The 14,274-nt window shown below is 41.3% G+C and overlaps 1 protein-coding gene across 1 annotated transcript in view; it reads right to left on the bottom strand.

The window, feature by feature from the left end:
* Positions 1-3,324: 3,324 nt before the first annotated feature.
* DDO (D-aspartate oxidase) overlaps positions 3,325-14,274 on the bottom strand; it is a 31,065-nt gene continuing 20,115 nt past the window's right edge. Inside the window, exons 2-5 of the mRNA XM_075268166.1 lie at positions 11,119-11,294; positions 5,563-5,671; positions 5,022-5,198; positions 3,325-4,027 (exon numbers count right to left, since the gene is read on the bottom strand). Of these exons, the coding sequence (XP_075124267.1) occupies positions 3,460-4,027; positions 5,022-5,198; positions 5,563-5,671; positions 11,119-11,294 (1,030 nt within the window). The 3' untranslated portion in view covers positions 3,325-3,459. The remainder of the gene's footprint in view (positions 4,028-5,021; positions 5,199-5,562; positions 5,672-11,118; positions 11,295-14,274) is intronic.

Here is a 14,274-nt window from a genome sequence, read left to right as displayed (position 1 = left end):
AACGCCTGAAGAATTGCATAGAAGTGAATGGGAGGCGAAAACCGCGCGGTAAAAAACCGCGTGGTTTTTTGCACACAAAACCGCGCGGTTTTTTGCAAAAAAACGCGCGGTTTTCGCCTGCAGTTTCTATAGCACATATAGGAAAAAAAAACCCTAGCGAAAACCGCTAGCGAAAACCGCGTCAAAAACCTCGTCAAAAACCGCGCGGAATGCAAAAAACAGCGTCAAAAAAACTCCTCGAGGTTTTTTACCTCGCACAAATAAGCTAGGCGGTTTTCACGTGTGAACTGACCCTTCCAGTTCCCAGTGATGGAAAGCTAAAGCAGAGTTTAGGCTATCCCTTGCTGTTTAGGCTCAAATGAATAAGCATCACAGCCTCTGAATCTGTATTAGCCTTGGAATACACCTCATTATCAAGCAGGGTGCTTAGTTTTTAACTGTAAAGCTTCAATCTCTGCCTTGCATTGAAAACAGTGAGAGGCAGGATCAGGGAAGAATCTGGTGGAATTAGATTATTCCATGTGACTATATCCCTATGTTCCCTCCCCCCCACAATACATTGACCTCATCACCGCCCCCATATAGTATAATGTCCCCCATACAATGGCACCCAAACAATACAATGCCCCCAATGTAGTTGCCCACATACAATGTAATGTCTCCCATAAATATATAACATCTTTCATACAAAATAATGTCCCCCATATAGTGCCCCCCCCCACACAAAAAAAATGTTAATATATGTAAAACTGCAGATGTGTAATAGCACGCTTGCAGTTGCTTACGCATGAAGATTGCTGCATGTAACTAAAAGTTAAATGTGCTGATCATTGATTAGCAATTGTTACGGGCTAAAAATTTGGGATGAATTGAACTGCAGAGTGAAGTAAAAGCAGGCAACAAGTGTCAGGAATTAAAATATCCTTATTCTCCCTTCTTCACCCAGCAGTCGCCATTCTCTTCAAGGGCAATTGACTTTTGTATTACCGTCACCTGAAGTTTAAAGATCAGCCTCTACGATTGTATTTAACAGTTTGTTGCTATCAGCCATTAGACAGAAGGGGATGAAGCCGCAGATGGCTCCACCCATATTCCCTGCAAGAGACCTGCCAGTCACTGCAACCAGATGGAAATGTCCAAGGCCTCCTTCCAATTGATACCAGCCCAGGGAAGGTGGCTAAAAGTAAAATAAATACTTATACTCTTTCCAGGACTCTTCCTGCCGGTGGCTACGCGCCCCCAGTGTCACTGCTGGGGCCTGTGATCGGGTCCAAGCAGTCACATGAGGTGCGCCAGCGTAATGATATCATTGCGCCCCAAGTGACTGCTGAGGCCCTAAGCACTGGCCCCAGCAGTGACGTCTGGAGAGTGATACTTCAGATGCCAGACAGAAGAGGACCCAAGAAAATGCTAAATACACACGGACAGAGCGAGGATGCCAAGCGGAGGTGAGTTAAATTGAGTATAAGTGTTTGTTATTTTTAATCACTTTAACCCCTTGTAAAGATGACAAATTTGGGGCCAAAGTGACATTTTATTAGAAATAAAAGTAATTTTTCATTTTCACGATCCTATGGTAAAACATTCTGTGAAACACCTGTAGGGACAAAGTGCTCATTTTACCACTGATAAATTCCTTGAGGGGGTGTAGTTTTCAAAATGGGGGGAATTTGGAGGGTTTCCACTGTTCTGCAACTTCAGAGGCTCTGCTAATGCAACTTTGTGCCTGAAAAAGTTTCTGAAAATCTGCCCGCCAAAATCCCAATGCTCTTTCTGTTATCATAAACAGCACAAACATGAGCACTTGTGTGAATATCCCACGATAAAAAGGAGATATACAACACTCACATCAGAGTCATCAATTAATATAAAACACTGATGTAAATAGAATAAAATGTAGTGTTTAATAACGTATATTTAAAATACATAAAGGCCACAAAATTCAAAAACCATAATAAGGCCACTACAGTGAGGATACTCTTATACATTAACAGTCAGAAGCCATAATAAATAATATGGAAAGGTGCAGCAGGCGTAGATAAGAGAAGGGCACCAGGAGAGTAAATAAAAATTACCTATTCTCCCCCTTTATCTCTGACTCTCAAACCCATATAATGACTCCCGCCCTAACAAAGGAAGTACCCAACTGATCCTTAATTTGACCATAATCCCTACATGTTACCCGGAACGCATGTGTGCCAGTCATCAGGGGACCTTTAAGTTGACTAATACTATCCAACATCTATAAAACAAAAAAATAAAAAGTTTTAGTCAACTTAAAAGGTACCCTGATGATTGGCACACAAGCGTGTCAGGAAACGCATAGGACTAGGGACAACTAGGGATAAATTAATGATTAGTTTGGTACTGCACTTGTTAGGGCGGGAGGTATAATTAGCATGCTGCAATTTACAAAAACGCATGCGTTTTTGAGATGACAGCATTTCTACTGCAGATTTTTTTTCCCTACAATGTGTGGATAGGATTAGCAAGAATCCCATCCATTGTGCAGGTAAATTACATGGCAGTAATGTACTGTAAAAATCAGCAGTAATGCACAGGTACAGCAAGGCAATTAGCAGTGAGGCATATGTAGCATATAGGCAGGGGTGCATCATCCATAAGGCAACTTATAAGGCGATGGTCTCAAGCAGCGTCTCATGGAATAAACTAGGGGACTTTTTTTTTTTTTTTTTAAACTTCTTGTATTATTGCATTTGGTAGCAGCTGATAATTTTTACTCCACCTTCCATGCTCTTATCCAGGCCGGCCTCCACTGCTACCTCTAGGTGGTGCTTCACTTACTGTATAAAACAATGATGAAGAACGCCATAATGCTACATCCAGCAACCTGGGGTTCTTCAGCATGAGCTGGAGGAACCAGAAAAGCCGGCCTGGACAGGAGCATGGATGACGCTCTCCACCATTTACTCTGTTAACATATCACTGTGTGGGGGCATAAAAAAATGGGTTATATAGTGTTGGGGGGGGGGGGGGGGCATATAAAAGGAGGACATATACTGTGGGGAGGGGGCAAAAAAGGGTGTCATATACTGTAGGGGGCAAGGTTTTAGCAGTAATGTACAGGTGCAGCATGACAATGAGCAGTCATGTATGGGTGCAGCATGACAATAACCAGTATTGTATAGGTGCATGATCACATGTTAAGCATTTAAAAAACAAACCACAGATGCACCATTGGTTTAGAGAATAATAAAATAGGACAATTAAAAAAAAACACTTATGCAATTATATAAATGCAACTTTAAAAGAATTTCCAATACAGATATTAGTCATTTTAATCAGGGAGTACAATGTATCAACATATACCGTGATGGAAAAACTGCAGTTATTCATAATCCCTTTCTTCTGTACATCAGAAATGAAGGACATAAATGTCAAATGTGAAGCATAATGTGAAATAATGACAGTGAAAGTCTCCTGTTCGGTTTGTTATAATTATAATTTAGATTTGGCATAAGCATTCTGTAATGAAGGAATTAACTCTTGCAGTATTTTAGTGGCTGTTTTAGCAGTTCCCCAGTGAAAAGAAAACCCTCCACCACCATGACCATAGTTGTGAATAACAAGAAGTTGTTTTTCATCTTTAATAAGAATATCTTTTTCTACCCTTAAGGATGAACGAGTTGGCCTTAGGCCCGCCTTTTCTTGAATTACTGAGGCATCGTGCAGTGAAGGTTCCAGTTGACAACATCGATCTAAAATACCTTTACTAGCCTGTGCATTTGGTAGACAACTCCAGTCATCCTTTTGTCTTGTTCCTCCGAGTGTAACATGAGATATTCCAGGGTAAATGTAAGTGTTCCCATCACCGTCTCTAATGAAATGTTTTATCCATGGAGCATTGACCTCCACTACTTGTCCTTTGACAGGATATATAGACTGATCATGAAACAGATCCCTTGAACCTAGTCCTGAACAGTTCACAACCACATTGTAAGTGCCATATAGATCCCAGACATTGTTTACTTTTCTTGTTTCCAGGTATCCTCCATTGCCTTTAAATCTATATTTGGAAATAGTACAGAAATATCAGGTATGGTTGAATAATAGATATCACTAAATATACACATTCTAATATAAAATCTAATTCCATGATCCTTCAGTATTTATAATGTTCATCTGTGTATGACATCCTGAATCTTCCATGTGTCACTGCCACTTTTTTCGACCAGTAGAAAAAGGATCATAAACCTAAAGTATATGTTCCCTACCTCCTGCTGTGCAATTGTATGTGATTAGTTGTATATAGGAAGACTACTAATATAGAGTGAAATATTTTATATGTCCTATACATCATTTTATATCAGTAGAGAAATTCCATCATACTCTGATAAAGACAAGACAATAGTAATTAAATTATGTACCTAAGGCTTTATCGTACTGAATCTGTACAGACTGCTGTACAGACTCTCTGTATGTGGTTTCTGTAGCACAATGCATTTGCTGTTTTTGTTTTTTTGTGGACAAAACAGGGAATGAATCCAGGAGGCATATTCAGTATTTTTCCAGTTTTATAAAAATAAAAAAAAATACAGACAGCAAATACGCCACCTTGTAATATCAGCATGTATAACCAAGTAAAGCCTGGTTGACATCTGCATCTGGTAGTCCGCTTGGGGACTCCCCAAACGGAATATCGAACACACTGACAAGAGGTAAGCAATGAAAACAGATGGACATCGTAGACTATAATGGGATCCGTGTGTCGTCCGCATGGGACATGCGGAGAGAAAAGTACTTCATGAACTACTTTCCTATCTGCATGATTCGTATGGACACCACGCGGAACATGGACCCCATTATAGTCTATGGGGTCCGTGTACTTTCATAAGCTCACCCCTTGTCAGTGCGATCGGTATTCCTTTCGGGGGGGTCCCCAAGCGGACTCCCTGAACGGAATACCAAACACAGATGTGAGCCAGGCTTAAGGTAAGCTCCTCTCAGGGAACTTTGGGGTATGAGTATCTAAACTCACCTAAAACAAATTGAAAACATACCTTTTCTCCATCCAAGGTAAATATCGTGAAGCCTGGCATTTTATTGTTGTGAAAGCCTGACCAAATGTGTAAGATGGGAATTTTGCCAGTTCTACCTCATTCATCACATGGAAGCCTAGAACAGTTTGCCACCAAAATGGATAGGTTTCTTTTGGGGCTGACTTGAATATTTGCCACCTAATAATAAAAGAACACATTTAAAGACTACAGTGTGAACAAAAGAATCAGTAAAATCAGCAGGTTTATAAATACCTTCAGTCGAGAAGCTTGGAATTTCATATCTACACTGTACTGATCTAAAGCTCGTGTACTGTGCTAAAATGTATTTTAACATTATTCTGTATATTATGACTATTGAAGTAGCACACCTTTCCATATGGTCCCTTTTAAGATTTCAACTATGTGCCTATAATAAAGATCATGTATCAAATTTATAAATTCTGGCAAAGAAAGCGAAAGACCTCGTTTCATATAGAGTGCAGATCAATGACCGTTTATAGTATAATGGCACAATTTTCTTGTAAATTTTTGTTTGACTTACCCTGAAAGCAAATAGATGCCAGCTTCGCCAGCCTCTGAGGAGTTAGCGATTTTGAACAAATAGTCAAATGTTTCTTTAAACCATTCCTTTTGTTGCTGAAGTGATGTGTCTTACAAAACAGAGAGGCAATTTGTTAATAAAATGGGTTGAAGGTTACATTTACCACAGATAGTTCTTGAAGATCAAAACAATAGCTGATATCTCAATGTTTGTGCACATATGCCTAGACCCAAATCAAACAGACTGAGAATTACAGAGGTTAATTTTGTCTATATAGCTATACATTTGTCATTTTTGTTCAAGCACGAACATAGTACAATAGATTTATTGACAAAGCCAAGCAGTGTAAACAGAGTCTCGGTATCTCTCTACTATGCAGCATACTCCACATTTGCCCTGTTGGCGAAAATGGTGTTGCTATGATGGGCATGACATTGTTTTCTACTATTCGGCTTTGTGTTTGTCTAAATGTGTCACAAAAAGTGGTGTTTGATGCGAATGTTATTTCTTAAGGTATTTAATCTAGGAAACTGATCCAATAATATACGGTATCTGTCCCATTTTTTATTGCTCACATGACATTCTGGACTGAAGCTATAAAACATTCGATTTTTCTGTTAGATCAGGCAATACACATTTTTTTTTTTAGTTGGACACATTTAAAAACCTGATTCTGTGTCTAGATATTGTTTTTACAGTTTCGTATAGTGTCCTATGGTGATCAGAATGTCCACCTATTGTGTTCAGTCTGGGTAAGAAGACAAGTATTATAGAATGGCCTCTTGAATAGCAGCAGTCGCTCAACTTGTTTACAAGCAGATCTGGTAATGGGATATAAAGGGGTTGACCCAGGTTTTAATGTTATCACCTATGCTGATTGATGGGAATTTGGCTGCTGGAACCCCACTAATCACAAGAATACAAGTCCTGTTCCCCAGTCCAAACTGAGCAGCGTGCTGCCTCTCCATGTATTCTCTATGACACTGCCAAAGAGAGCTGAGCATTAACTCTTATCTCTGGTAGCCTCCTAGACAGTGAAAGAAGAGGTAGTGGGCATGCATGGCTTCACTATTCAGACTGGGGAGCATCCTGTGGATAGAGAATAAAATTAAAACTTCGGCTTTCCCATTCTGTGCCCCCAGCACCAATTTGTTGACAAAATGGCTGTTCCTTCTGGACTGGTGTGGCTGGTACTGCCCTGTTCCATGTGCATTTGCACTAGCTTTCAGAGGTGCCCGCTTTCCTCCATTTTATTTGCCATAGTAATGGAAAACTGTCTGGTCACCATCCGGAACAATCTCAATATCTTGGGGATATAAAAGGGATCACTCCTCAAATTACCAACCTTTAATTAAATTAACACTTTCAGCCATTTTAGTAACTAGAAAATGAGTATTTCCAAACACACAGAGCTAAATGTTATCCTTTCTGCCTAGATAGTTGAACAGTTACACCTAACTTACACCTTCTTCTGGTCCTCTAAGACCATTAAATAACTAGGAATCCATATATCTGTCGATCCCAATGACCCATATGCTTTGAATTACATGATGGATCTAAATGGAATCACAAAGACTTTTCGTGGCTTGTCATTACACTCACAAAGCTGTACACTGTACTCTACAAGAAGAAGGATTAAGCTCTCAATAAAGAACAAGAAATGCAGTACAGAGGATGCTGAGAACACTGTGTTGGCGGAGTCAGCAGGACTCTCACCGTCTCTCTTCAGAGTCCTGTGAGCTCTTACTCCTCTTTTTACAATTTCAAATCACATAAATCTATGTATCACAGAACTCAATATCTATTCTTGCTCATATTATGCCCTCAGATAAGGCAGCATAAGTCAGTTCCAGGTTAACTATAAATTTATATTCATTAAAAGGAGTGGAAGGTGAGATACAGTCCTATGAAAAAGTTTGGGCACCCCTATTAATCTTAATCATTTTTAGTTCTAAATATTTTGGTGTTTGCAACAGCCATTTCAGTTTGATATATCTAATAACTGATGGACACAGTAATATTTCAGGATTGAAATGAGGTTTATTGTACTAACAGAAAATGCGCAATATGCATTAAACCAAAATTTGACCGGTGCAAAAATATGGGCACCTCAACAGAAAAGTGACATTAATATTTAGTACATCCTCCTTTTGCAAAGATAACAGCCTCTAGTCGCTTCCTGTAGCTTTTAATCAGTTCCTGGATCCTGGATGAAGGTATTTTGGACCATTTCTTTCTACAAAACAATTCAAGTTCAGTTAAGTTTGATGGTCGCCGAACATGGACAGCCCACTCTCAAATGATCTGAAAACAAAGATTGTTCAACATAGTTGTTCAGGGGAAGGATACAAAACGTTGTCTCAGAGATTTAACCTGTCAGTTTCCACTGTGAGGAACATAGTAAGGAAATGGAAGACCACAGGGACAGTTCTTGTTAAGCCCAGAAGTGGCAGGCCAAGAAAAAAATCAGAAAGGCAGAGAAGAAGAATGGTGAGAACAGTCAAGGACAATCCACAGACCACCTCCAAAGAGCTGCAGCATCATCTTGCTGCAGATGGTGTCACTGTGCATCGGTCAACTAAACAGCGCACTTTGCACAAATAGAAGCTGTATGGGAGAGTGATGAGAAAGAAGCCGTTTCTGCACGTATGCCACAAATAGAGTTGCCTGAGGTATGAAAAAGCACATTTGGACAAGGCAGCTTCATTTTGGAAACAAAAATTGAGTTGTTTGGTTATAAAAAAAGGCGTTATGCATGGCGTCCAAAAAGAAACAGCATTCCAAGAAAAACACATGCTACCCACTGTAAAATTTGGTGGAGGTTCCATCATGCTTTGGGGCTGTGTGGCCAATGCCGGCATCGGGAATCTTGTTAAAGTTGAGGGTCGCATGGATTCCACTCAGTATCAGCAGATTCTTGAGAATAATGTTCAAGAATCAGTGACGAAGTTGAAGTTACGCAGGGGATGAATATTTCAGCAAGACAATGATCCAAAACACCGCTCCAAATCCTCAGGCATTCATGCAGAGGAACAATTACAATGTTCTGGAATGGCCATCCCAGACCTGAATATCATTGAACATCTGTGGGATGATTTGAAGCGGGCTGTCCATGCTCGGCGACCATCTAACTTAACTGAACTTGAATTGTTTGTCCAAAATACCTTTATCCAGGATCCAGGAACTGATTAAAAGCTACAGGAAGCGACTAGAGGCTGTTATCTTTGCAAAAGGAGGATCTACTAAATATTAATGTCACTTTTCTGTTGAGGTGCCCATACTTTTGCACCGGTCAAATTTTGGTTTAATGCATATTGCACATTTTCTGTTAGTACAATAAACCTCATTTCAATCCTGAAATATTACTGTGTCCATCAGTTATTAGATATATCAAACTGAAATGGCTGTTGCAAATACCAAAATATTTAGAACTAAAAATGATTAAGATTAATAGGGGTGCCCAAACTTTTTCATAGGACTGTATAAGTGAAATAAAGCAAAGTTTTATCTATATGTTGGAGAGCTAGGTCTATGAATCCACCATAACAATGAATGCTCTGTTAGACCAATCGGATCCACTTATCTCCTGGGGAAGAAAGAATTGGATTTATTGAAAGCTTTAGGGTATGATAAAGTATAAAAAACCAACTACTAACCGATTTTGCCTGCACACTATCTCTGATTTTTATCTGAATGCAGTTTGCAGAGGGTGGAGAAGCTGTAATACAGTGATCTTTGTAACAGTTGAATTTTGCAGGCAGGTCGGTTGCTTTATGTGAAAAGCAATTACAATTTATGTACAGCACTATAGAAAATTGTAAGAATAATGAGAAATTGATCAATTATAACAAGTTGCTTATGGTCCATCATACACCTAGAAGACAAACATTTTTGTCTTAAAACATTTCTTACTGGACTCTTTTGTCCCCATTCTCTAACCCTATCTATTGCCTCAGGATTTATATAGGTAGAGTACAAGTAGAACAGAAGAAAAATCTTTTTTTGTGTATTTTATATTTTAACAATAATGAGAAACGTTAATCATGATATATAGTGTATCAAACTGTCCAGAAAACCATATCCTGGGCTACCCTATCAGGAGACACAACACTAAGTAAGGCTAGTTTCCCATATGTGTCAGGAGTCTTAGGGGGAAGGAAAACATTGATATAGTTGGTGTGGCTGAGATGTGGGGAGTAAAGTAAGGAAGGTGGAGAGTGTATGTGGGTGAAGAAGGTGAGGATGTGGAATCCTTGTAGGTGGGATTGCATAAGGATCTGATCACTGATTAAAATACTTTTTGGTATAATCTAGACACCACCCAACATAACTCAGGAGTTAGAGGTTCAATTGTATAAGGAAATTGAGTGAACGACAGAGACAGGAAAGGCTGAGATCACACAGTGTTTTTTGGACCGGATTTTGACGTGGAATCGACCTTAGAATCCGGCTCAAAAAAATGCCTCTCATTGACTTCAATGGGAGCCATTCACTTTTTACTCCTCGCTCACAGAAAAAAGAAGCGAGCTACCCTATCTTCCCGCGGATTCTGCTGCTGAATGTGCCGCGGGCATCCACAGCGCGACACTCCCTCCTGACTAGGCCCATTCATTTGGGCCTAATCTGGAGCGGAATGCCGCGATTGTCAGAATGCCGCGACATTCGCTGCTAGCCATGGGAGGTTTTGTGGAGCGGATTCCCACGTCAAAATCCGATCCAAAAAACCCTGTATGAACGTACCTTAAAGTGGTCTTAATGGGAAATTTTAACTACCCGGATATTGACTGGGGTCATGGTTATGCATCGTCTGCAAAGGGGATAATTTCTAATAATGTAGTACCTTGGTAAGGCTGGGGCCCCTCGTGGCGTATACGCCGAGGTTTGGCTGTGGCGTTTTACAGTCACTGGAAAGTGGATGGAATTTAAGCAAATCCCTTCCACACAATGCAAAATAATATGTGCAGCGCAACTGTCACAATTTTGGAAATCGCAGCATGTCAATTATACCTCCGAAAACTCCGATTTCTCTATATGTATAATGGAAGCAGAAAGTCTGCAGAGGAAACCTTTTTTATCAGAGGCAAAACAGGCAAAACAGCAAAAAAAAGTGTGTTTGGCACTTCAGATCCCCCCCCCCCCCCCCCCCGTTATGGCGTTCACTGTATAGGAAAAAAAAATTATTAATTTATTAATTTTAATTCCTCTTGGATCTTGTTCTGGGCACTGGCAATCCTCCCAAAAAAATGACACTCCGGTCAACTTTGACTGAGGCAGCCATATTTAAATACCTGACCTTGTAGCTGAAAATGTGACTTTCCTTAATGAGATATGACTTAATGTGCTTTATTGTTTGTCACTCTGCAGAAATCTGGAGTATGGATAAGTTCTGGAACAGACAGATTTGTTTTACAACATGGAACAAGATCAATAGATGAACAATAAGATTTTTCTAGTTTTTGTTATACGTGTATTATTTCTTTCAGGTAAAAAGGATTTAAGGCTTGGTATTTACAATCTCCTGCTCTTGTACATTATAGCAATATAACTCACACTTACCAGGATAAGTATGAGGGATAAGGCATCCTGCTGCAACATCACCTGTGGTGTATGGGGACCATGACTCAGAAATAACAGTGACTGAACACTGCGGAAGACTTTCTGTAATGCAAAGTGCTGTTGAGAGACCAACCAGTCCTCCTCCAATTACTGCAACTCGTATCCTTTCCATTGACCTGTGGGAAACATTTTATATTAGTGTGAGACTGAGGTTCATTGGGACTACCGGATAAAATTATTCTGAGGGCCCAACCTCCAACAACCCCAAGTAATAGACTATAGTGCCCTTCAAATCTTGGTGTCTTCTTGCTGGACAATTATTGCATTAGAGCCTGGGCTCACTGAGGGATCCTCTGGTGCTCATAAAATGAAAAGGGTTCAATACTGATGTAAGTGCATGTTACGAAGTGTTAGCCATTTACTAAAATAGACACTACAGTTTTCTGGTGCAAAAGTGGCTGTTTGCGCCAAAAAGTGCACCACTTTCTCCATTTTCTGACCTACTCATCACTTTTAGAAAAGTGGGAGGGACTATGGCAGAGAGCAAGGTGGGCCAGTACAGGGATAATGGGGAAATGTTGCATTTTCTTTGGTAAAATTAACGTCATATTTTTGTAGCATTTTTTTTTTTAGAAAAGTGGGAGGGACTATGGCAGAGAGCAAGGTGGGCCAGTACAGGGATAATGGGGAAATGTTGCATTTTGCTTGGTAAAATTAACATGTCATATTTTTGTAGCATTTTTTTTTCTGCAATGGGTGGATGAGATTAAATGAAATTTCATTCACATTGGTGGAATTAGAAAACAGTTTTTTCCCACTGTATTTCTACAATGGTTAAAAAGCTATCTTTCTGTAATGTGTAGACTCAATCTTTTAAGGCTATGACCCCACATGTTAAGCCTACTGTGGGATATCTGCCACATTAGGCCTCGTTCACATCTGTGTTAGTAATCCGTTCAGGAGAGTCTGCATGGGGACCCCCCGAACGGAATACCGAACACACTTGCTGAACGGATTTGCATGAAATTTGCCATATACATAGATAGGAACCCCAATTAAAACACAGGCTACTTTTTATCCCGGTAAATGACGTCACTACATGACCACAGTAAAGGAATTTAAGTTCACACAACACTAAAGGACCTGTGATGACGTCATCACAGGTCCTTGAGCCATACTGAGATTTTGTACCTTTTAAACCCCCTGGTGCCACTCCTAGTTTGGTTGCACGCCCAGTAGTAAACATTAATGGAATCAACCGCATAATCTTACATATTGACATGTAGATTGTACTTATAAAATTATCATATACTAGCATCTACCCGCGACTTCGTCTGTGGGTTGGTGTTGGCGCTGAGCCGCTTATATTTAGCCAATTGCTGTTGTGGATGATCAGCCTGTTCCCGCGTCTCGGCTCTTCTACATCACTGCGTATGTGCAGCATACTCAGTTGTATGAACATCTCTGCATATGGACAGCGTACTCAGCTGTACTACAGCACTGCTTAAGCTCTGCTACATCTGGCCATTTGGATTAGAGAGGTGTTCTTATGAAGGTGATATCCGGACACAAACAAAAGGCAGCTCATCAGATAGATGGTGACAGGAAGTGGCTTAATGAGCTAGATCTATTCTTCAATAGATTCGACTCCAAACCAACTCCCCCCTCACAAGCAACCCCCCTCCCCTCACACACCAAGACCCAACCCCCACCGACTGGCAGTAAATTGCAATCCGACTGTCTGATCCTCAAGGAGTCTCTGGTGTGTCGGGAAATCAAGAGGATTAAAGCAGACAAGGCCGGAGGACCCGATGGGATAAGCCCAAGAGTTCTTAAAATGTGCGGAGACCAGCTGTGTGGTATTATTACGCACATGTACAAAGTCTAAAGCTAGGAGTGGTACCTCAACTGTGGAAAACATCTTGTGTGGTACCAGTCCCAAAGAAACCCAACCCAATGGACTACAATGACTACAGACCTGTAGCACTGACATCCCACCTGGTGAAGGTCCTAGAGAGACTGGTCCTGACACACCTACGCCCTCTAGTGTGCTCTGCTCTGGACCCCCTCCAGTTTGCCTATCGGCCGGACATTGGGGTAGATGACGCCATCATCCACCTTCTTCACAAAGCTCTCTCTCACCTACAGAAACCCGGGAACACTGTGAGAATAATGTTCTTTGATTTCTCCAGTGCTTTCAACACCATTCAGCCAGAGCTACTGAGGGAGAAGCTGAACCTTGGTGGTGTGGACCATCACCTGTCCAACTGGATCCTAGACTACCTGACAAACCACCCTCAGTATGTGAGAGCCCAGGACGGTGTGTCTGACACTGTGATCTGTAGTACGGGGGCACCACAAGGTACAGTTCTTGCCCCATTCCTCTTCACACTGTACACTGCTGACTTTAGGCACAACTCATCCAGCTGTTACTTACAGAAGTACTCTGATGACTTTGCTATAGTCGGCCTTATCACTGATGGCGACGATAGGGAATACAGAGACTTAAACCGGGATTTTGTTGAATGGTGCCAGCAGAACCATCTCAGGATTAATGCTGGGAAGACCAAGGAGATGGTGGTGGACTTTGGGAAACGGAGGAGTGCTCCGACCCCGGTGGAGATCCAGGGGACATGCATTGAGATAGTCAAGACCTATAAGTATCTGGGTGTGCTCCTCAATAATAAACTAGACTGGGCTGATCACCTGGAGGCGCTGCACAGGAAGGGTCACAGCAGACTCTACCTGCTCAGGAGGCTGAGGGCCTTCGGAGTACAGGGGTCACTTCTTAGGGCCTTTTTCAACTCGGTGGTTGCTTCAGCTTTTTCGGTGTAGCCTGCTGGGGGAGCAGTATATCAACCAGGGACAGAAATAGACTTGAAAGGCTGATCAGAAGGGCCAGCTCTGTCCTGGGGAGCCCCCTGGACCCAGTACAGGTGGTGGGTGACAGACGGATACTGTCTGTGGTGACCTCCATGTGGGAGAACAAATCCCACCCCATGCATGAGACCTTGATGGCACTTGGCAGCACTGTAAGTGACCGTCTGCTTCACCCCAAGTGTGAGAAGGAGCGCTATCGCAAGTCCTTCCTTCCAACCGCGATCAGGCTGTACAATCTACATCAGACCAAGCAAAGATCACTCCGCACAGAGAACT

Source organism: Leptodactylus fuscus, chromosome 3 (genome assembly GCF_031893055.1).
Source record: "Leptodactylus fuscus isolate aLepFus1 chromosome 3, aLepFus1.hap2, whole genome shotgun sequence".
Taxonomy (NCBI): domain Eukaryota; kingdom Metazoa; phylum Chordata; class Amphibia; order Anura; family Leptodactylidae; genus Leptodactylus; species Leptodactylus fuscus.
Note: the sequence above shows the minus strand (reverse complement) of the source record. Positions and strands in the feature narration are given on the sequence as shown.